This window comes from Vombatus ursinus, unplaced genomic scaffold, assembly GCF_900497805.2.
Source record: "Vombatus ursinus unplaced genomic scaffold, bare-nosed wombat genome assembly UNPS02014845.1, whole genome shotgun sequence".
NCBI lineage: Eukaryota > Metazoa > Chordata > Mammalia > Diprotodontia > Vombatidae > Vombatus > Vombatus ursinus.
In genome coordinates this window covers 5,491,170-5,513,753 of record NW_020954623.1, presented here as the reverse complement: position 1 = coordinate 5,513,753, position 22,584 = coordinate 5,491,170, and the positions used below count along the sequence as shown (strand labels likewise).

Genomic DNA, 22,584 nt, shown 5'->3' with positions numbered 1-22,584 from the left:
AGATGCTGCAGAGGTGGTGAAATTGACAAGAGATGCTGCAGAGGTGAAATCAACAGGCTTTGGCACCATATTGGATGGGGCAGTGGTGCCCTGGACAGTAATCGGGAAGACAGGAGTTGGGGAGGGGGGAGAAGACAATGAAGTCAGGGAAAAAGCCTAGCATTCAGCACAGAACAGTGGAGGATTAAAACTAGTTTAAAAAACAAACAAATCTGAACTTGATCCCTGTAGTTCTGCATATGTTTACATAGAACGTAGAAATAACACTCAAGATAGAAGCAGTTGGATTGTACAAGGTATCTCTCTCTTCTGGAGGTGAGAAAATTATGACACCATTGGGACTGATTCACAAGGAACCTGATGGGGCGGGTGGCAGACCCTGAGGGCATGGGAAAAAACCTCCCACCTAATGAATGCTTATCAGTTCTGAAAACGGCAACTAGAGGGCACACTTCATGTCCGATATTCCTCCTTTCCCACCCATATCTAGTCTTTATGAGAGTCATCTATTCTTGAGCTGAGGGCATCTCATAAGGGTAGCAGCAGGCCTTCAGAAACTCTACAAAAGGTCACCTCTTCCCCACATCAAAGCTGATGGAAAGAAGGTATAGATGTAAATCTTGTGCTTATTTTATCTATCTATCTATCTATCTATCTATCTATCTATCTATCTATCTATCTATTTATTTATTTATTTTTTGGTGAGGCAATTGGGGTTAAGTGACTTGCCCAGAGTCACACAGCTAGTGAGTATTATGTGTCTGGGGCCGGATTTGAACTCAGGTCCTCCTGACTCCAGGGCTGGCGCTCTATCCCCTGTGGCACCTAGCTGCCCCAAATCTTGTGCTTATTGGTCACCGACTGTTGAAAAGCATTTGATTCAGTGAGGAAGAAGGCACCTGCAAGGCTCTCATCAAGCAAGGTGTCTCCCGTGTACACTTATAAATAATTCAAGATTGTCTGAGAGATCGAACACCACAAATACTTCTATCATAGACAACCAGCAAGGCACGGCACAAAGCAGGGAGAGGGATGAGGCAGGGGCTGTCTTCTGTCTCTTTTTGTGCGCCCAGTGCTTACTGACTGACTGAGGGACGGTTGCATTGAGGAGATCCAGTGTGAGGCCAGGCTGAAGAGGCCTCCAGATGCTCCTGTTTAAGGATGACCTTGTGCTGAACACTGCAGAACCTGCTGCAGATCAAGCCCCAGAGGAGAGCAGAACTTCCTGGAAGAGATCTCTAACCACTCCAGAGTTTGGCCTCACCACCTTGGGAGGCTGTCTGGCTCAGGAGTCAGAGGGCCTGTGTTCAAATCCTACCTCTGACATTAATGTGATTATGTTGAAGGTAGAAATCACACTCAAGAGAGGAAAAGCAGGTGGACAAGGGGTCTCTCTCTTCTGGAGGTGAGAAAATCACGACAGCATAAGCCACTGACCAGAAGGAATCTGATGGAAGGGAAGGGCCCACGGGCTTAGGAAAAGCCTCTGTCGGACCCAATGGATGCTCATCTGTGCTGAAAAAGGCAACTCTGAGAACACGGACCAACTTTCCCATCTAGACCTAATCTCTGTGAACTGGGTGGCCTCCAGCTCTTGAGGAAGGATTCCACGACCCATGCGGGAAGGCCCATGTGGACAAAGAACGTTCACTGTTGAGGCTGCCCCAGGCATTCAGATGCAGCACAACCTAGAGATGGCACTGGTCCTTCCACAGGAAGATCAGCTCCTTCAAAGACCCTCGCTTCTCCTGAAAACAACGGCCCATTTAAAAAGCCAGGCTTCCACTAGGGCGCTCTCTGGCTACAAGCTGCAGAACTCAACAGTCTCCAGAGAATGGAAAATCAACCCAGCAGAGAGGAGCGTGGGGAGACACAGGGTGGGGGCCGGCAGGCTGCAACATAAAACTCCCTAAAGAACCTTCCAGAAGCACAGGAATAAAGGACGTCCTCGGGGACATTATGCCAGAAAGAGAAGCCAGTCCCAGGCAGAGTGTGAGGGAGGACCATACCCCAAGGCACGGGGCATGCCCCTGAGATGAACCTGTGGGCAGGTCTGGATAAAGGTCCCACCCGAAGGGCAGGCAGGGAGAGGTCGCTCTGCCCACCACTGAAGATGAAGAGACAGGGTGGAGGTCCTCCCAGCCCCCACACTGGCCAGTCTGTGATGGGATTGGCGAGGTGCTCTTGCGTCAGTGACCTTACCTTTTCCGCTGCTCTATTAAAGCTTGCTTCTCTTTTAGCTCCTTGAGGGCAGCTACTCGTCTTTCTTCGTCTTTCTTGGCTCGAACTGTTGTCTCATAGGATGGAATTTCAGGAAACATGTTCTTGAATGAAGAGATTTTCCTTCCAGAATTATACATTTTTTTCAGTGGAATCCTTAATGAAAAATTAGTGATAATCGATCACTCATGGTGGAAAGAGACGCAGCATTATACAATAAACAACCACCTATTTTAAACCAAGGTCTATGGATTGGTTCCACATTAAAATGAGCTTGACCACTAGGGATTGTAGTTAACTCATAGAAATCTATACTATTGACCTGCATTAATTTTTTTAAAATTATGAAATTACAGAACTTTAGCCAGTGAACCACAGGAATCCAAATGCTAACATTAATGAATGACGGTGATTTTAAGACAACCTTTCAGGAAATGTGGCTCCTGACGTTGTTTCTAAGAAAACCCCACATCAGTGGGGGAGGATAAAAGCTCTGGAATTAAGGCGAGGGGGCTGGAACACATTATCTTGTTACAAGAGGCAAGGAGCCAATCCCCCAGTGGGCACCTACCAGCGAATGGCAGCACTCATCCAAGCCGGGAGCGAGCTCAGAAGGCACCGGCCTGTTACACAGCTTGTGATGTGCCAGCCCTGCCCTCAGACCCAGGGCTGAGCCAGTACAGCCATAGATCCCTCAGCGGGCAAGGTCCTGCTGGCCTCTGAAAAACACAAGACCTCCACAGAGACCCTGCCCCTGCTCTGCAGGTCCCAGCTGACTCTTCCTTTGCTCCCTGGGCACAAGTTCCTCATGCATTTCCAGTATCACACAAGGATTGGTTCAAAGTCTTCGGCTCACAGTCTCTCCAGCCCTGCTGTGGAGCTGGTAGAACCACCAGGCACTTTCCTGGCACCAACAGCTGCCCCCGCCCCTTTCCTTGGCTGGTGAGGTTCTGTCCCGTTGACCGGCTGTGCATAGTTGGACCACCTCAGGGTTGTGACTGTGTGTGTGTGTGATGTCATGTTAAGAAGTCACTGGAGAACCCCAGAGTTGAATGAAGTGAAAACTCAAGGCCACAACTTGGCGCCCAGGTTAGAATGGGCAGTGGGTCTGCTATGGAGCGGCGGGCCACACAACCTGCCGGCTCTGATGGTGTCAGGAGGGAGCAGAATAAATCTGGCAAACACGGAGGCTCTCTGCACACCTTCAGGGAATGTGAAATGTGGGAGAACAAAACCAAGCCTGGGACACTCCAGAAAGGCATCACGAGAAGTGCTCACCATCAGAGTTTTCAAAATAATGCTGAGGACCTCACTCCGTTCACGCCTCCCGCGGGCATCAATCCAACAAGTGAGTAAAAACAGTGAGGCGGCTGAAGAGCGAGACATGCTCCTGTTTCCATCTCAGCATCCCATGGATCCCCCCGGACGTGGCCCAGGTGCCCTCCTCAGCCAGCCACGAAGCAGCTCACGGGGCCCCTCTAGGATGGGGCCTTTCTCGCTCCCTCTGGAAGTTACTCTGTGCGTGTCTTGTGTGGGCAATGGGGCATCCCCAGCCGGTGCCCAGCAGCAGGCCACCTGCAGGGAGCTGCACCGGCCTCTTGACTGTCCTCACGGGGGCACGGCACGTGGCTTGTGCTTCAAACCAAGACAAGGCGGGCCACATGACGGCCAGCCCCCGAGACTGCTGCCAGGCAGAGAGGGCCGGCTTTGGGGTCCGACGATGTGGGAGACGACTCCTCGAGTCCCGTCTCATGATCCAGCACCCTGGTCACACTGACGACCGGGCTCAGAGGAGGGGGAGTCAAGATGCCACAGAGGACTCCAAGGCACGGAGCAAGGGAACCGCAACGTCTGTGGCCACTACGCTCACTCAAGTCTGGGGCTCTCACCAGGACGCGTCCCTCACAAGATCAACAAAAGCTCTATCGCTGACAACGGGGTTGGAGCCCTGCCTTCTCCTGGAGGAAACACAACTGTCACAGAGACCCTGATGCGAAGCTGTTTGTGGTCGGAAAGGCCTGGATCGAAATCTCACGTCTGACCCTTGTGAGCTGTGCAGCCTGGCCAGTCGCCCCTCATCAAGCCTCAGTTCCTTCATTTGTAAAATGGGATAATCATGCCTGGGGTTACTAGCTCCCTGAGCATTTGTGAGCTCCTTATGAGATCCTGGGTATAAATAGGTTAAGGAGGATTTCCTATGGGAGGAAACGCCCTCTCTCCATGCAGATCAGCAGTGACTGCAGGAATTTAGCCAGCACAGAAGAGACAGGATCAGAGCAGGCAGGGATGGGTGGATTAAATGAAAGGGGTTTTTTCTATACTAAGACTTTTATTTTTTTTTCCTGGCCCAAGATCAACATATTATTTTTTTTTATTTTTGCTACGTTTTGAGTTCTGAGCAGTTTCCTTCCCTCCCTCCCAACCCCACCCTAGAGAAAGCCAACATTTGAGACATATATATATATATATATTTATATTTATATATGTGTGTGAAAGCATGTCATACATACTTCCATTAAATGAGAGTGTTTTTGAGGATGGGGAAAACATGGGGCACATTTGCAGGCGCTGGCGGAACAGCCAATGGCCAAGGAGAGACTGACGAGAAGAGTGAATGAGGATGGGGAGGACAGTGCATTGTAGATGTCTCTGACCCCGAAGCCGGGGTGGAGCAGTCACATATTGACAGCCAGAATACACGGACAGGGCGAACCAAGACCAAATCCGGAAACGAGGACCGGGTGTCGCGCCGACTGCTACGGCGCTCAGCAGAGAACAAGGCAGCAGGGCAAGGTGAGGTCGGGGCCAGGGAGGGGACTGGCTGGAAGGATTCTGAGTCACCGAGCCAAGGGGCACTAACGGTCCATGTGAACACTGGGAGGGCAGATGGGTCACGTTTCCTTTGAGCCGCCGCAATTCCGCTCTGCTCAGAGACCGCATCCCCTTCTCTGACGAGGGCACGCCATGCCGGGTGGGCCTGTGCCAGTGTCTCCCATGTCTGACAACCAACTCCATAGTTTTTCAGAGAGACCTTAAGAGTTTCCTTGGATCGCTTCTTCCAACCACCGAGTGAGCGCCTGACCTGGTGTGAGTTCTCTGTAAAATAGTCTTTTTGGCAAGCATACTTTTGGCACTCAAACATTGTGGCCAGCCCATCAGAGTTGCGCTCTCTGCAGTGGAGTCTGAATGCTTGGCAGTTTAGTTCAAGAAAGGACCTCGGTGTCTGGCACCTTATCCTGCCAGGTGATCTTCAGAATCCTCCTTAGACAATTCGGACAGAAGCCATTCCGTGTCCTGGCCTGGTGCTGGAAGACCGTCCAGGTTTCACAGGCGTACAACAAGGAGGTCAGCACAAGGGCTCTGTAGACCTTCAGTTGGGTAGTCAGTCTAATACCTCTCCTCTCCCACACTTTCCTTCAGAGTCTCCCCCTTATCATCTACATGCACATCACTAGAAAGTATGCTGCCAAGCGTGGGGGTTGGCCTGGGACCTATTGTTGGCCAGTCAGTGAGAGTCAGAGTGATTTGGGTTTAAAGCATGGTCTTTAAGAAAGAAATGTAGCCAGTAAACTCCAAGATATCTTTCAAGGTTTCAGCCATCAAAATTTACATTCCTTTAGGAGAGCAACCGCAGGTAAGGGGTGTGACACCGTCTGTGGACCAAAGGAAGGAAAGGAAAAAAAGAAAGAAAGAAGAAGGAAAGAAAAGAAGACAGACTGGCTCAGAGTGAATGTAAACAGCGATGGTTTCTGCTTTGGCCAGAAGCCCTGAGGGTCTTCCCCTCCCAGATTTATTTGTTTATTTATTTTTGACTCAGTAAAAGAGGCCACTCTCTGCCTCATTTCTTACCCAGCCTTAATCCCTGAATGGGCATCGGCCTCAGTCAAACTGAGACCTGGGAAAGACCTCAGCTTAAAAGGCCCAGGTCCCCACTGCATCCGGGGCCATCTCCAGTCGTCTCGACCCACCTCTGGTCACTGGACCTAGATGGCTCCGGAGGAGAGAGTGAGGCTGGTGACCTGGCACAGGCCTGCCTCACTTAAATCCAGTTCACTGGCATGTCACGGCAGCACCTCCCTGATGTTGTGGTCCTGTTCCAGAAGGGAGGCCAAGGTGAGCGAGCTTGTCCATGGCATCCTTATTTCTCCGTTCGCCATAACCGATGGTTCCACAAATGGGCGTGATGGTGCAGTGATGGTGCAGTGCTGGCCGGCGGAGCACCTGCACTTTCTGGGTGTTAACTGTCAGGCCAGAATTAGCACCAGCAGCAGAGAAGCAATCCCCACTTTGTTACATCTCAGCCTCAGAGGCTGCGCTGAGCAAAAAGTCACACCTCAACTCTGCCTCCATTTCAGCCTTGGCTTGTAGACTTTCCGAGTTAAACAATTTTCCATCAGCGCAGGAGCTGAGCTTGGCACCACGTTTGCGCTCATTGGAGGTCTCTGACAACATTGTTGAACACATACTGCTGAGCAGGAGGAGCTGGGGCAACCCTGGAGCGTGACCTTTGGGGACCCAGCCCAGTGGGAACATCTGGCAGGCATACCACATCTGGATATGATGTGGCAGGACCACGGCTATATAGGAACACAGTTGCATTTACGCGTAGTTAGGCCACTGAGGACAGATGGTGGGCATCTTTTCTCGCTCATCTCTGAAGTAAATGGAGCTGGGGTGCTGGTTACTGGGCCCCTAAAAGGGGGCAACACCACTCTGGCCAATGGCAGAAGGGGAAGAAGTGTGCATGAAAATGCTGAGAGGGCAGGGACAGAGCATACCCCTCACCTTGGCAGCGTTCCGTCCGCCTGTCCAAGAACCCACACTAACACTTAGCAAAAGAGCCTTATTCTCAGAGGAGGGCCTCAGGTCCTTTCAAGCCCCTTCTTCTGGCTCCTTCTTTCTCCTCACCTTACAGCCAAGGAGCCACAAAGGAATGAGACACGTCTTTGGGACATGGAATAGTGCAAGGTTTGTTTGGCTCTGTTCTGCCTATTTGTTACATGGGTTTTGCTTTTCTTTTTATGCGGAGGGGAGTGGGAGAGAAAATAGATTTTTGTTCATTGAGAAAACAAATTTTTTTTGTTTTTGTTTTGCAAGGCAATGAGGGTTAAGTGACTTGCCCAAGGTCACACAGCTAGCAAGTGTCAAGTGTCTGAGGCCAGATTTGAACTCAGTTCCTCCTAACTCCAGGGCTGGTGCTCTATCCACCTTGCCACCTAGCTGCCCCAAAAAAGCAATTTAAAAAAAATGAGAGTTATGCCATCTTCTTATACCCCTGGTCAATGGGGAAGCTCCTCCTGTCCCCAGTGGGAAAGGCATCATTTTTAAAACTCGCCTCAGGAGGACCTGAGTTCAAATCCAGCCTCAGACCAGACACTTGACACTTACTAGCTGTGTGACCCTGGGCAAGTCACTTAACCCTAACTGCCTCACAAAAAACCCCAAAAACAAAACAAAAACCGGCCTCTAAATACTTCCTGGCCCCTCACACTATGCCCCTCGCTGGCCTGAACTCTCCCCACAATGCTTAGATGTATTTATTCCACACAAAGGTTCTTTGCTGCCAGGAACCTTTTGGGCCTAGAGGGGTCGTGGATCCCCTCCTCCCCTATCTCTGCATTAAACAACCACGCCCCTCACTTTACCATAAGGAAACAGAGGCTTGACTCTTCACCGAGGGAACAGCCCAGAGTGGTGTCTCCGTCTCTGAACATCTGTGGCCCCTGTGAGCAATCACCCCAAGGTGGCACTGAATTATTCACTAATTATTTCACTTGTTGGTCCTATCTCCCTACTCCACAGCTGGCTACCTGAGGGCAGGACCCTGCACAGCCCACAGCCTGGCCCAACTTGCTAATGGACCAAGAGTGCAAGAACCCAGCGAGGGTCTTGGGGAAAGACGTCCAGGCCCCTGTACACAGCTGGGGATGAGCCTGGTGCACCTGAGTGTGGCTGGCCTTGGATGAGAAATGGGCCAGCACTGGACACTCTTCCAGCAGAGGAGCATAGGTGAGACTTGCCCCTGACTCGCCTCCTCTTCCAGAGCTCTGGGTCAGTGCCACGGCACCCAGCTGGCAGAGCGGGGCCTCAGTGTGGCATTCACTGACCTGACAAGGCACAGAGGGCTCCATGCGCTGTGGACACCACTGAGGTTTGTATGGTGCCTTCACACAAGAATGCTGGAGATCAACGGGGCAGGCCAGAGGCAAAGAGCTAACTCTGGATAACAGGCCCCCAGGTCAGAGGGGCCACCATAAGGAAGAGGAAAAGGAGGGAAAAATCCTAATTCTCACTTCTAAAAATACAGACAAAAGTCAGCGGAATATCTCATTCTAGGTCACACAAACCCCAGGCTCAATGTAATTATTACAAGCGCTGCTGGCAGAATGATCACGCTTTTAACTGGCATTAAAAATACCACGAATGCCACCAGCTGCTTAAACACTGCACTGACTCCGAGAGAAAGTGGGTGTAAATAATGACCCTCTCAAACTCTGAATCAAAGTCCAAAGGCCAATAAAAATCTGTGTTTCTTTCACCAAAGCGTGAAACTTCAGGAGCTGGTGAGTGGCTATTGCATCCTGACCACAGAGAGCGCCTCGGGACCTCCAGACTCACTGGTCGCCCAAGGCCGGGAGGGTCGGTCCTGAGGGCTTCTCCATCTGCAAGCTGGCTGGAGGCAGGAAGCCCTTCCTCTGCCCTTCTCTGTGCTGGGCAGCCTTGGGTTGACAGAGCCTGGGGCCAAAGTCCTCCTGCCTCAGGAGGCATCCACAGAAACCACATGAATTACCACCTAAGACTCACAGTAGGCCTGCAGAGGCGCAACCATCACTGTTTTCCACTGAAAGAATTTGACTTTACGTGGATTAAAAAGTGGTCATGACCGATGCCCCGAGAACATCCAGTCATGAGTTCAATGATGGCGTCACGCCCACTGGCACCAGGGAAACCTCCTCTGGCATCACGTACTTCTCACACATTTACGCAAGAGGCATAGGAAGGGACGGAACAGCATTTATTAAGCGCCTACTGTGTGCCAGACACAGTAGGGCTTTACATGTGCTAAGGGCTTTACAAACATGATCTCATATATATAGCCTATATCAGATTGGGTGCCATCTTGGGGAGGGTGGTGGGGAGGAAGGGGGAGAAAAATTTTAAACTCAAAAGCATATGGAAGTGATTGTTGATAAATCAAAATAAATTAATAAAAAAAAAGAAACAAAACATTGGAAACAGAATTTCCCAACCTTGAAAAAAAAAAAGATCTCATTTGATACTCACAAAAATCCTGAGGGGGTGGGTGCTATTACGACCCCCATTTTACAGCTGAGGAAACTGAGGCGAACAGTGGCTACGTGACTTGTCACATAGGTAGTAAGGGTCTGAGGCCACATTTGAACTCAGGTCCTCCTGACGCCAGGCACTGGCCATCTCCAATGTCTGGTAGTGAGAAGGAGGCCATTCACACAAAGCATTTCAGCCTGGCTTATCAGCAGTCAGGTAAAGGTCAGAGAAGGCTCCGGTTCTGGACAATCTGGGAAGTCCTACAGAAGGCCTGTGCCATCAGGAACATCGCCCCAGGGCTTGAGAGATGCCTGCCCTCCCCCTTTGTCCAGAGGATTAGCTCCTCTGAGTGGGTGACAGGCCTCATATAAGCAGGGTGATTTGCAGCAAATTTGGTGAAAGTCTCAGGCAGCTCTTCCCAAAGCTCCGAGGGTCCAGACGTGCACACCCTTCAGGAGTCACCATGGGAAAGGAAAGGGAGAAGGCAGGCTGGAAGAAGGTTCAGTGGGGGCTTGCACACCACCCTGACCGAACACTGGCTTCCTGGGCGGGCTTGGCGGAGGGTGCCCGGTGCCCCAAACTCTGCAGGCAGCTTGGTTCCTGCCATCTTCCCAAACAGGTCTTTCAGCAGGAAGGTTGGAGGTTAGCCTCCGGGGTCAAAACATGGCCCTGCCCTTGGCAATCCCGTCTACCCGTGCAGACGGCGTCCACGTCTGTCTGTCCAGCTTGGCCCTCTTCCAGGGGCTCTCCTTGGGAATTTAGACACAGCCCCTCGGGCCTCGGAGCAGCTCAGAGGTAGCCTTGACGGCCCTCTTGCATACACTGCCAGCACATCGCAGGAGATGCGAGTCCTTGGACAGCTCCCTCCACCCCAGCCCCCTCAGGGCAGCCCCATCATGGCGCTTCAGCCCGCGTTGGTCAGGACTGAGGCTCAGCTCTCTGCGCCTTTGGCTAAAGGCCCTTTTACATCTGTGAGAGTCTCCTATCTTGGGCCTCTGAGGGCCAGGGAAATCATTCCTTTGCCTCCAAGCCTGGCCCAGGCATAGCTTCTTCTGAGAAGCCTTCCTTCCCTTGCTCCTGGCACCAACCTGGTCCTCTGTGCTGGGCCTGCTATGGACTGATCCTGGTAGAATTTCCATTGCTGATTCCCTCAAAAGAGCAGGCCCCCGAGGGCAGGAACTCACGCTGCAGGGCTAAGCACAGAGCCACACACACAGTGGGTATCTGATGAATGGGTGAGAAAGACTGGGAAGCCACGCAGCCTGGGAGTTTAAAGACATTTCCCCAATTCTTTGGCAGGGGGACTGGTTCTCTTCCCTTAAACCGAACAGTCTCGAGGTGATAATGCCTCTCCTCTTCTCCCTTTCTCTCAGTGTCTGTCTCAGTCTCTCTATCTCTGTCTCTCAGCCAAACTGCAGGTAGACTGACTCGTCTCCCAGTTGGGGGCCTCGGGCCAGCTCGGCCGAAGCGGGCTGACGATCAGCCGACTCTCCTTGATGCTTCTCCCTCTCCCTTTTAGAACGGGTCCAAGGTGCCTTTCCGGCTGTGCTCTCCACTGCTGGGATCAGCACACGGGGTCTCCCTGCAGAGGACAGTCTCTGACACGGAGTATTCCTGCTGCTATGAATACAGCCGGTCAATGCCCACCTTTCCAGGCTTGCCTAGTGATCGGTGCCTTCCATACGCAGTGCCCGGGACAAGCCAGCACTCCCCCTCTGTAGGGGAACACCTGCTCTTCTCTCAGCCCCTCTAAGTATCGCTTGCTTCCTTCAAGGCTCAGCTGACCCCCTCGTGATTAATTAAGTGTTTTCTCCAGCTTCAATCGATTCTGTCCCTTCTGGGTGAATGGAAGCTCCAGGAGGCAGGACATTGTGGGCGTGAAATAAAGCTGGAGTTGGAATGGCAGAGAAGCATCCCACAAAGGTGTCTCAATCCTCTCAGCAGCCTGAGTGGTCAGGAGTTGCCCTTGGTTGGAAGAGGCCGGGCAACGGCCTCCACAGCTGTCTGTAGGGATGCCAGCCTCGGCCTCACCCTGATCCACTGTGGGCCTTGTTCTCCCCACAGTGCGGGAGGGAACGCTGGACCGAGCTCCCCAGCAGGGCGACAAGAGGTCGTGGCCGCCCTGGACACAGAAGTGGGCTCCACGGTGTCGCTGTGCTTATCGTCCTGCTCTTGGTTCCTAAGGAGGGGGCAGCTTCGAGCACTGTCCACACCTCGGTCTGAGTGCAGCGAAGGGTGAACAGAGACAGTCTCCAAGGCGGCCAATGAGCTCAGGGCGACACTCAGCGTTTCTGAGACTCATTTATAGCATTAACTGCACAAAGGTCTACGTTTCCACTGACTGTCAAGGACGCCTTGAGCTCACTCAGCTTTCCTTTCACCACTAAATGAGAGGCAGCGGAGGGTGGGTGAAGTGCAGATGGGGAAGAGAGCTGACATTTTCCCCTTAAAACTCTTTTTATGTTAAATAAGAAACAGAGAGTACTGTGTATTGAACAGAGCTCCCCGCTGTGGGAGGTGGGCAGAGGAGGGAGCATCGTTCAGAACAGACAAGCGTCCCCTGAGTGGCCTCAGGTCCAGGCCATCCTGGAACAAGATGGCCCTTGACAGCAAACCCCACGGACAGCCATCCACACTGATGACTGAGGGGGCACCGGGGTCAGACACTGACCCTAGGCATCGTGCCCCTCTCTAGCCCAACCTGCGAGCCCCTCCCCACGCTGGGCACACCCACTTCACGTGTCTGCCTCCTTCCTGAAATGGGATGGCCAGATCATGAACGGTCTGACCGTATAGACTGCATGACTGACCTGCGCTGGGCTTTCTGGCCAAAGACGCCCACATCCACCACCTTTCCCACTCCCTACTTGGGCAAAGCTTGGCTCCTTCCCCAACTCCATCACTTTTATCCATCACACGGACATTCCCTTGGTCCCCTGGACCTGTGGTTCCGGGCCTGCACCACCAAGGGGTGTGCCTCCCATCCTGGTAGCACTCTTAGCACAGGGTGCTAAGAGACAGCAGGGATGGCGGCGACGGCCCCTCTTCAACGCTGGACAAGGCCTGGCCCAGCTCTGGCTACCAGTTCGACTCCATGACCATGGAGGTTGAAGTGGTGATGCCACTTTAGGCTGAGGGTTTGAGACGCAAAAGTCATCATCATTACCTACCTTTTAGAATTTCATGAAAGGATACTCATTTTTCAGACTGACCTGACCCTGTCTTTCAGTTTCTGAACATGCTCCTTCACGTGGCTGCTCTGCAGGCTGAGAGGCAGCTGAAGGGGCAGGAGCTGGTTTGCGAGCATTTCGGCTTTTTCGCTAGAGACTATTTCCTGCCTCAGCTTCCAGAACTGCTTCATTTCTTCCTCATTGAAACAATCCTCAGAAAAATCCACACTTGGCTCTGTGACCTCAGCTAAGTTCAACGCTTCCACATGTGGAAAAAGACATCCCTTCTCTTCTGGATCATTCTGCAACGTCTCCTCGTTGGAGGCACCACGTTTGGCTTCCGGGTTCACCTTTTTCACTGGTACAACTTCTAGGGGGAAAAACCGGACTACTTTAGCATCCCGCCTTCGAACACTCTAGCCCCCAAACCAAGACCATCATTTTTTCCCATTTGTGAGTCTGGTCTCCAAGAAGTGAGAGCCCCATGGCCACCACGGGAAAATGAAGAGACCACCATGATTCCTCCTGCTGCCTCCATCACAGTAAAGCTCGTGTGAGACTAAGGATCATGGGAGGGCTGGTGTCTTTGAGGGGTGGGGGAGGTATGGACATGTGGTTTCTCTGATACAAGGAACTCCTGGGGAGGAAAGTCCTTCTAGTCTTAGAGTTTCCTGGGGCACCTAAGGGTAAAGCAACGCAGTGAACATCTGGTCGACTCTCTAAACAATCTATTAGGAAACCTTAAAAAGATCCCTCCCCTCCCACCACCAGCGTCAGAGGGTCTGTTCTTGGGCTCACAGATCCCTGCAGACAATGAATGCAGTCACGAAGTTAAAAGACACTGGCTCCCTGGAAGGAAGCTATGGCCAATCTGGACGTCACCTCACCCACAAAGGTCTGTGGCGTCCGAGCTATGATTTTCCCAGTAGCAATGTAAGGCTGTGGACTACAAGGAAAGCTGAGTGCCACCGAATCAGTGCTTTGGAATTGTGCTGGAGAAGACTTTTCAGAGTCCCTTGGACAGCAAGGATCAAATCAGCCACTATTAAAGAAATTAATTCAGGCCGTTCACTGGAAGGTCAAATACTGAAGCTTAATTAAACACTTTGGCCATCTAAGGAGGAGACAGGACTCACTGGAAAAGACCCTGATTTGGGGAGATTGAAGGGAAAAGGAAAAGGCGACAGCAGAGGATGAGATGGAGAGAGTGTCATGGAAGTGGTGGATGTGAGCGTGCACTGACTCTGGGTGATGGGGAGGACAGAAGGGCCTGGGGGGCTGTGGTCCTTGGGCTCACAAAGAATCGGACATGACCAAACCACCACGGGGTCTCCATCAATCCACAAATCTTTATTCGGCGTCTATCGACCTGCGCTTCTCCATGCCTCTCAGTGCCATGCTCTGGCCACCCATGGACCCACATCCAAGTCCTTGCCCTCCAAGAGGTGATCGCACGTAGGAAGCAGAGCCCCGAGCAAAGGCGGCGCCGAGCTGAGTCTCGGAGGAAACGCGGGAGGCCGAGGGGGCAGGCAAGGGAGGAGGACGTTGTGGGCAAAGACACAGAGGCGGGTGATCGTGCTGCGTGCGGAGGTCAGGGACGGGGGCTCACTACTTGGGCATGAAGATGATGCGGGAGACAGGCCGTGGCCCTGGCGCGGGATGGCTCAGAGGCCAGCTGGTCAGACTGCAGAGACTAAGCAGGGATACCGCGGGCCACTTCTCATGGATCCCATCTCCCTATGAATCCACACCTCCCACCGCCACCGTCCACCCCCCCGCCCCGCCCCAGGTGTGGCCAGAAGAACCATATGATCATTCATTGGTCTTGAAGCCATCCACTAAAACCCCCTCATCTTACAGATGGGGAAACTGAGGCAAACAACAACGAAGTGACCTGGCCAGGGTCACCCAGATAGGGAGGCCTGTGGTCTTTTCCACTTGGCCTCTTTCAATGGCAAAGGTCTGGGAAGACCCCCAGGTGTTAAGCAGGCTGCTGTCTCCTGCTCACATCGCTGACCACACGGGCCAGCTGGGCCTGAGGCCCAGGGCCGAGCCACGTTTCTCACCCCCGTCCCTGCGTGGCCAGAGTGTGCATGACCTTGGGCTGAGATCTCGCTGCCTCTTTATCACACAGGCTCAGCTTCTGGGGAAAATGGTCATCATCAAGGTTAATAGGAATGTGCTTTCCCCCCTATTTCACAGCATGAATAGTTTGGGTGATTTTTTTATTTTTTTTATTAACAAGCCTTTATTATGTGCTAGGCAGCTGGGTGGTACAGTAGATAAAACGCCAGACCTGGAGTCAGGAAGACTCATCTTTCCGAGTTCAAATCTGGCCTCAGACACTCACGAGCTGCTTGACCCTGCACAAGTCACTTCACCTTGTCTGCCTCAGTTTCCTCAGCTGTGAAATGGGGATCATGATGGCATCTACCAGGGTTGTGGTGAGGATCAATGAGACCACATCTGTAAAGTGCTCAGAGCGGTGCCACACTGGCACTGGTGCACAGTAGGCATTTCATACACGCTCGTTTCCTCGTTTGTGCTGTTCTACGCACCAGGCGTGGGCTAAGCACAATGACAGGGAGCATTTCCTTCTTTCCCCCAGCGTCATCCTGATCCAGACTTTTGTTAACCTGCCGACGACAGGGCCGCCAGGCCAACAAGCGCGCCACAATCCTGAGAAGGAGCCTGCCTCCACGGCCAGCGGATCCCAGCTCTGCCTGGGGGACAGCCCCCGCAAGGAAGGGGCCCTCAGTCTGCCAGCTCCGCTGTCGTCCCTGCCTGGAGAACCACAGCCTAAGCCACGGGAAGTCCCATTCAAAAGAGCCACCCCAGAATAAAAACCTCAGGGAAGCGCATGTTTAAAGCTAAAGATAAATAACATAATTGATTTTTAAAAAGGATGGGAGAAAAAAACAATAACAAGTCATAAAAGCAGGACTGCAAACTCTCTCCCAACAGAAAAAGGGCTAACAATGGGAGTGTTAGCCACCCTTGTAGTTTGGCTGCGAGGCTACTCTCCATGTCGGCGAGTGCATCGAGTGCTGCGCCAAAGGGGCACAAACTCAAGGACCAGACGTTCATGGCGGAGAGCGGGAAAGGACCGCAGTGCCGGGGCAGAGACCGTTAGCACTCCGACGTCACTCCAAAGTGTCGCTCCGCGAACGATTTGGCAGCGATCAAAAACAGCGGAGCAGATCAGGGCAACAGACTGGGTCAGGAAGAATCGGCCAAGCCAACAAGCCGACGTTCGCCGAGCCGGAGAACACAGGTGACCTGGGGCAGACTCGTCACTGGACAGGAACGGGTCGGAGAACTGAAAAGTGACTGTGCTGACACTAGGCCGAGATCGACGCCTCCCACCCCACTGGACAAGAACCCCAAAGGGACAGAAGCCTGAATGCCGGGCCTGGGTCCCTGTCATAGCTGGAAGAGAGAGAGAGAGGGAGTCCCCCGCCTAGCAAAAGACAGGGCCGTCCCAAAAGAGAAAAGATCATTTCGATGACACGGAAATGAAAAGCTGTTGCACGAACAAAATCAATGCAGCTTCCACAGGAAAGGAAGATGTTTACTGGGAAGGCTCTTTTCACTGAACACACCTGATCCTGGGATGGCAGGCTATCCCAGGTGACCCAAAGTCTGACTCAAGCCGTCATCTGTTAAAGCTCACAGCTTTACTATAGTAAGACTTTGGGGGCACTCGGTATACACGTCACAAATGGAGAAGGAGTCACAGGGCAGGATCAGTACTCAAAAAAGAAATGAAACCTAAAAACCACACGAAACACTGTTCCGAATCACTAATGCCAAAGGCAATGCACACCACAACACCCCTGTGCCCCCCAAACTGGCAGAGTAGGTGCACCCACACGACGGGCAGAGCGAGGAGGGATGCTGCTGATAAGGTGACCCAAACGCCCCCCATCTTTCACCCAGAGGGCCTGCGCCGGGCACAGGAAGAGAGAGAACATTCCCATGCCCTGTGCGGTCCAAAGAGCAGCCTTCTGTGGGGGCAAAGAGGGCAACGAAGATGCCAGCCCTGGGGGCAAGGGCTCATGGGGTGAAGGACTCAGGAAGCAAAGGGAAACCCACACTGCCTGTGAAGAAGGGGGCTGGCGGAGCGGGGGCCAGTGGAGAACATGGCCCAGAGGGCCGGCCTCATTGGGTGGCGCTTACCAGCCACTATCGTCAGTGACAGGGGAGAGACGGTCCGAGGCGGTGCCGATGAAAGAGCAAAGACAGCCACACGGATGAAGCGTGTGAAAGGTCTCAGTCCCCTCAGGGAGATGCTGGGGGTGTCTGCCGCGCCCAGGGCTGCTTGGCCATCCTTTCAGAGCATTCCTGTAGGTGTGAAGCTTCTGAAGGCTAGACACCAGCCTTGGGCGTCTTTCTTCTCCTAAATCCGAACCACATTTTCTCTCCATGCTCCTTAGGGTCAGGGTTGGCTTGACCTCATCACGTTCCTTTTTCTTTTCTTTTTTTTTTTTGGCTAGGCAATGGGGTTAAGTGACTTGCCCAGGGTCACACAGCTAGTAAGTGTTAAGTGTCTGATTTGAACTCAGGGCCTCCTGACTCCAGGGCTGGCGCTCTATCCACTGCGCCACCTAGCTGCCCCCAGACCTCGTCACATTCTTGAGTGGGTTCCTCTTCATCCTCTGTGATAGGCGCTGCCCACAAAGCAGCAAGGACCCTTGGAGGGGCCTTTCTGGCCAAATCCAAGGGTGAAGCACCCCACAGAATGGCGGGTCTTCCCAAGAAGCCCATGAGCACCATCCCTCCCCCCCCACTGGAACGTCATGTGGTTTCCCAGTTTTGCTTGCAGTGAGAGTATCTCTGTGGATGCGCACCAGCTCCTTCCCCAAGGGCTCAGTTCATCAGTCAGTGAATGAAGACCTCGTTGTCAGAGTTAGGTCAGGGCGCGAGATTCCTCGTGCTCCTCTGTGGTCATGGTGGAGGGGGCAGCCCAGGCCTGTGGAAGGCCCAGTCACGGGGGCAGGGCCCACTCCAGAGGAAGCAGCTGGCGTAGCCTTGGCGAGCCCAGGGGGGCTCTGTGGAGAAGAGCTTCTCTGGCCCCGGCCCCAGCCACGGCCGGCTATGAGTGCCTCCCAGAGCACGGGGCTCTTTCCCAAACTTCACTCAGGCCGAGTCTATCTGTGGGATCCAAGTAGGGACATTTTCAGAGCAATCTTCTGGAAAGGGCAATTTGCCCTGAAAGGATAAACTGGATGCTGGCGGAGCCTGAGCACAAGGGATCCTTTGAGAAGTGGGTGTATCCCACCGCCAAGGGCCCGCAGTGAGACGCTGTTGGGGCACATAAAGTCTCACTCTGGAAAATCGGCCGCGCCCTCAGCCATCTCATACAAGGAGCCCTCGGAGCCTGGCGCCCCACCTCGGGGCTCACGACCGGCCTCGGCACTCCCCACGGGATGGGAATGACGTTAGCCTGTAATTAGGAGAGGGACCAAGTACTCTTCTTTGTCAGGGAGAAAACAAATCTTAGGGAGCAAATGAACAGCTGGTAACTCCTGGGTCACACAAAAGCCCGCATCTTCAGGCCACTCGGGCTCCTCTCAGGGTTTGTTTGCCCAAAACCCCATTTGTAAAATGCCTATTTTTCAACTTTCGCCGGCGATGCACTGAAAGCCAACTGTGATGGGGCCATCAGAGCCAGCAGTCTCCCCTGGAGGGGGAGCGCTGGCTGCAGGAATCAGAGACACGTGGCTTTGGGCGGCCCCCCCCCGACTGTGCAGCTCAGTGCGGGACTAGCTGAATTAGGAGAGAAGTTCGAGGCATACCCCAACGTCAGGGCTGGCGCTGCGCACCGAGGAAGCCGTCCACGACGTGGGGCCTGCTCCCGGGACCCACTTTCTTCTTCCGCTGCCCTTTCAGTTTTACCAAGAAGGCTCCAAACCTCCTTCGCTGCAGCTTTAAAGCTAGGAAGCAGGGCCTCCAAAGGCCAGTCCCCTTCAAGGCCTGACTGTCTCCTTGGTGCTGGTCTGTGGGTGTAAACTCCCAGAACGCAAGTACACCAGACAGTCCAAGATGATGGGCTACAATGCTGACCCCTACTGAACAAAGGGAAAGGGACAGTCTCCACCTAAGCCTCAAAAATTCACTTTCACAAATAGAGCGCGGAGAGACGGGGCTATGGAAGGCAGCAAGCTTCATGTGAGTCAACAGTGCGCCAAAGCGGGCCCAAATCTAAGGCTACTGAGGCTGCCGCGTCCAGGCCTGGGGTGGTGGCGGTGGGCGAGGGGGAGGCAGGGCAGCGGTCTATCCTGGTGAGAAAACAGATGGTGGCTTGCTGCCGGGAAAACCAAGCATCTGCCGGTGGGACGTCCACCTATTCCTGCCTTGGCGCCGATGCGCAGCCAGGGGAGAGCCACTGTATGGAGCAGCAGAGCACGCGGGAAGGGAGGCTGAGCAGGACCGCGCGGCAGCGCGCAAGAAGGCACAAAGCGGGGGCCGTCCGGGCCGAGGCTCAGCCGGGTGTAATCAGGGGTATGGTAAGGGGGTGAGGGATCCCAGAGAGGAGGGCAGTGTCACCAAGGGGTCAAGAGGGGAGAAGAGGAGAGAGTGGCCGGCACAGGGGAGAGGGCCTGGCCGAGGGCCGAGGGGTCAGGGGATCGGAGGTCGCAAAGTAGGGGCAGGCCAAGGGAGGTGGAAAGGGTGAACATCTACAGCCCTGTCCATTAACAACTCTAGAAAAGGCAGCGTGCTTCGCCAACGCTTGTCTGCTCAAGACTTCTGTGCTACAATGGGAGGTTTTGTCGTGACGTACCAAACGTGTGGTCTTTACATACAAACCGGTATGGTTCAGACTAGTGTTGGGGTGATGCCTGTTTTCGTTTGTAAATGGTTAAGTGTTTTTTTTGAGGTTGTGACCACCTTTGTGTGGCTGGGGGGGGGGGGGAGTAGATCACGGGAGGTCAGCGTGGTGGGGACCTGAGCGGTTAGAGTGGTTGAGGGAGAGCCAGCATATATGCTGACAGCCCCTACCATGAGGCAGGAGTTGGGGAGGAGAGAAAAGCCATGAGCTGAGATGGGAGTCATGGAGGAAGGAAGGGGGGGTGACGCCTCTCTAGACCAGGGCCAGCATACAGAGGATGATCGGGGGCTAGATGTGAACAGACGAATCTCCGGGGAGGAGAGGGAGGAAACGGCGGAATCTCAAAGCGGTAATGGGGGCACAAGGAGGCTTCCGACACGCCCCCTCCACCGGTGAGCCGACGCAGCCAAGTCTGGAGAGGGGGCCGGGGACGTCGTGTCACTGAGGGAGCTGACCGACGGGAGGGCTGGGCAGAAATTTTGGGGTGGGAATGAGGAACCAGGTGGCAGGGGGTGTCAAGGGGGGTTTGGATGGTGACCCACAGGGGTTCAGAATCACTGGGATAGGAAGGGTATGATCTCACAATCCGGCTTCTGGCCTTTTCGTTCTACCCAAACCGCTCTCTCCAAAGTAACCCAGGATCTCATCTGGCCCAATCCAATGGCCTTTACTCCATCCTGATTCTCCTTGACCTCTCTGCAGCCTTGGACACTGTCGGTCACTCTCTCCTCCTGGATCCTCTCTCCTCTAGGTTTTCAGGACACTCCTGTCTCCCAGTTCTCCTCTGAACGTTCCTTCTCTGTCTCCTATGTTGAATCCTCCTCAAGACCACACCTTCTAACCACGGGAGTCCTTCAGGTGCACATTTAGGGTTAGGGACAGGTCCTGGGCCCTCTGCTCTTCTCCCTCTATACAACTTCACCTGGGGATCTCCTCAGCTCCCACGGATTGAATTGCCATCTCTAGACTGATAATTCTCAGATCTACCCCTCCTGCCCCAATCTCTCTGCTGACCGCCAATCTTGCATCTCCAACAGCCATCTGCGACTGGAAGTCCCATAGAATCTTACCCTCAACATGTCCAGAACAGAGCTCTGATCTTTCCCCCAAACCCTTTCTCCATAACTGTCCAGGGTGCCACCCTCCTCCCCGTTCCCCAGGATCCCAACCTAAGAGTCACTCCGGGATCATCACTCTCTCTCACCACCTGTTATCCAAGATGGTGCCAAGACCCTTCCACTGCCCCTCTGTAACGTCTTTCAAATACACCCCTTCTCTCCTTGGACACTGCCTCATGACCTCACCCACAGACCACTGTCCAACATGCCGGCTAGGATGTCTGCCTGCGTCCGCTCTCTCTCCACTCCAGCCACCAAAGTGATTCAAAGCAAGTCTGACCATGTCCCAAAACTCTCTGTCTGGCCTTCAGAACCTTTAGTAACTCAGGCACCCTCCCCCTTCCCCGTCTTCTTACGTTTCCCACCCCCACGTCCTCTTGGATCTAGCGGCCCTCGGCACAAGGCCCTCCACCTCAGCTCCGGGCATTCTCTCCGACTGTCCCCCAAGTCTGGAGGGCTCTCCCTCCTCTGCACCAACTACTGACCTCCCTGGCTTCCTTTAAATCCCAGGTAAAATCCTACCTCCTACAGGCAGCCTTCCCCAGCCCCTCTCCTCCAGGGCCCTTCTTCTGTTCATTACCTCCTACTTATCTGGCAGGGAACCAGCTCCGTACACAGCTGTTTACCTGTTGTCCTTGACAGTGTGGGCCGTTCTTTGCTTCTTTGTGTCTTCAGTGGGGTGCCTGGCACACAGCAGGCGCTTAATACATGTTTGGTGATGGACTGACCCAAGGGACTAACCCTCAGTTGTTCTAAAAAGAGCCGAGCAAGCGCTTTATTCTCCCTGGGTCACGGAACTACTTCTGGGGATTCTCCTTTGTCCCTCACGAGCCCCGTGCCGCACACCGAGAACCCCGAGACAGCGCACAAACGCTCTTACATCTCTCTAGCGATGGCTCCCAACAACGCTGCTGGACCAGCCACCTGTGCTTACGAGGCCCAAGGAGGAGAACGTTTTGTCTTGCTTACGAGTTCACCAAAACCACACCCAACGAGCACTTCCCTCTCTGAGGCACAAGAGAGAAAGAGGCCTGTCGTGCCCAACGCTGTGGGAGCCCACCACGTATGGTCGGCTTTGTTTTTAAGGGTATTGGCATTTAAACACACAAAACTGTCCTGCTTTTCTGTGTTTCCCTCTCGTCCTCTGCCGCGCAGTTTTTCACATGCTTCCAGGATCCTCTTTCTTGTTTTTTTTTTTGGGGGGGGGGTGCCACTCTGCTACCTCTCTGGGGCATCTAGGTGGCACAAGGGATGGAGCGCCAGCTCTGGAGTCAGGAAGACTCCCCTTCCTGAGTTCCAATCCGGCCTCAGACACTTCCCAGACGTGTGACCCAGGGCCAGTAACTTCAGCCTGCTTGCCTCAGTTTCCTCATCTGTAAAATGAGATGGAGGAGGAAATGGCCAACCCTCCAGTGTCTCTGCCCAGATGAGGCCATGAAGGAAAAAGGACTGAACACCGCCAATTCCCCTTTGCTATGTCCCACGCCGCAATTTAACAGGAAGAAAAAGGAAAGAACAAAGCTCTGGCGGCAAACACATGCCCCCCTGAGCCATGCCCAGAAGGGGACACCTGCTCCTGCCCCCGCGAATTCGGTGACGCTGTGAGGAAGGGGACGGGGAGCTCCCTCCCATGCCCCCTGAGGCACCTCGGGCCTTTCACGATGCCCGTTCTTGGTGGCAGATGCTGTTCCGCTGGCTCTGAGAAGCTGTCCCTTCTCACAGTTCGCTCTCCCTGGGTGACGGGCGCCTCCTTGGTGCCCACTTCTCTGCTCTGCCCTGGGTCCCTTTCTGAGGCACAGCCCCGCAGTCCGTGGTGCTAGGTCAGGGTGGGGAAGCGTTCCAGATGGTCAGACAGGTCAGAGACCCACCCCCCTGCCCCGGGCAGCCCTGCCCACAAGGGTCGCTTTGCCCCTTTGTCACCTCGGCTGCCCAGATGGACAGCGTACACGTCGACAGA

At 53.7% G+C, this 22,584-nt stretch overlaps 1 protein-coding gene across 2 annotated transcripts in view; it reads right to left on the bottom strand.

The window, feature by feature from the left end:
- The window catches only part of LRRC27 (leucine rich repeat containing 27), a 66,852-nt gene that overhangs the window by 26,425 nt on the left and 17,843 nt on the right, over nucleotides 1–22,584 (bottom strand). For both annotated transcript variants that reach the window (XM_027840499.1, XM_027840498.1), the window contains exons 6-7: nucleotides 12,720–13,047; nucleotides 2,203–2,376 (exon numbers count right to left, since the gene is read on the bottom strand). In XM_027840499.1, the coding sequence (XP_027696300.1) occupies nucleotides 2,203–2,376; nucleotides 12,720–13,047 (502 nt within the window). The remainder of the gene's footprint in view (nucleotides 1–2,202; nucleotides 2,377–12,719; nucleotides 13,048–22,584) is intronic.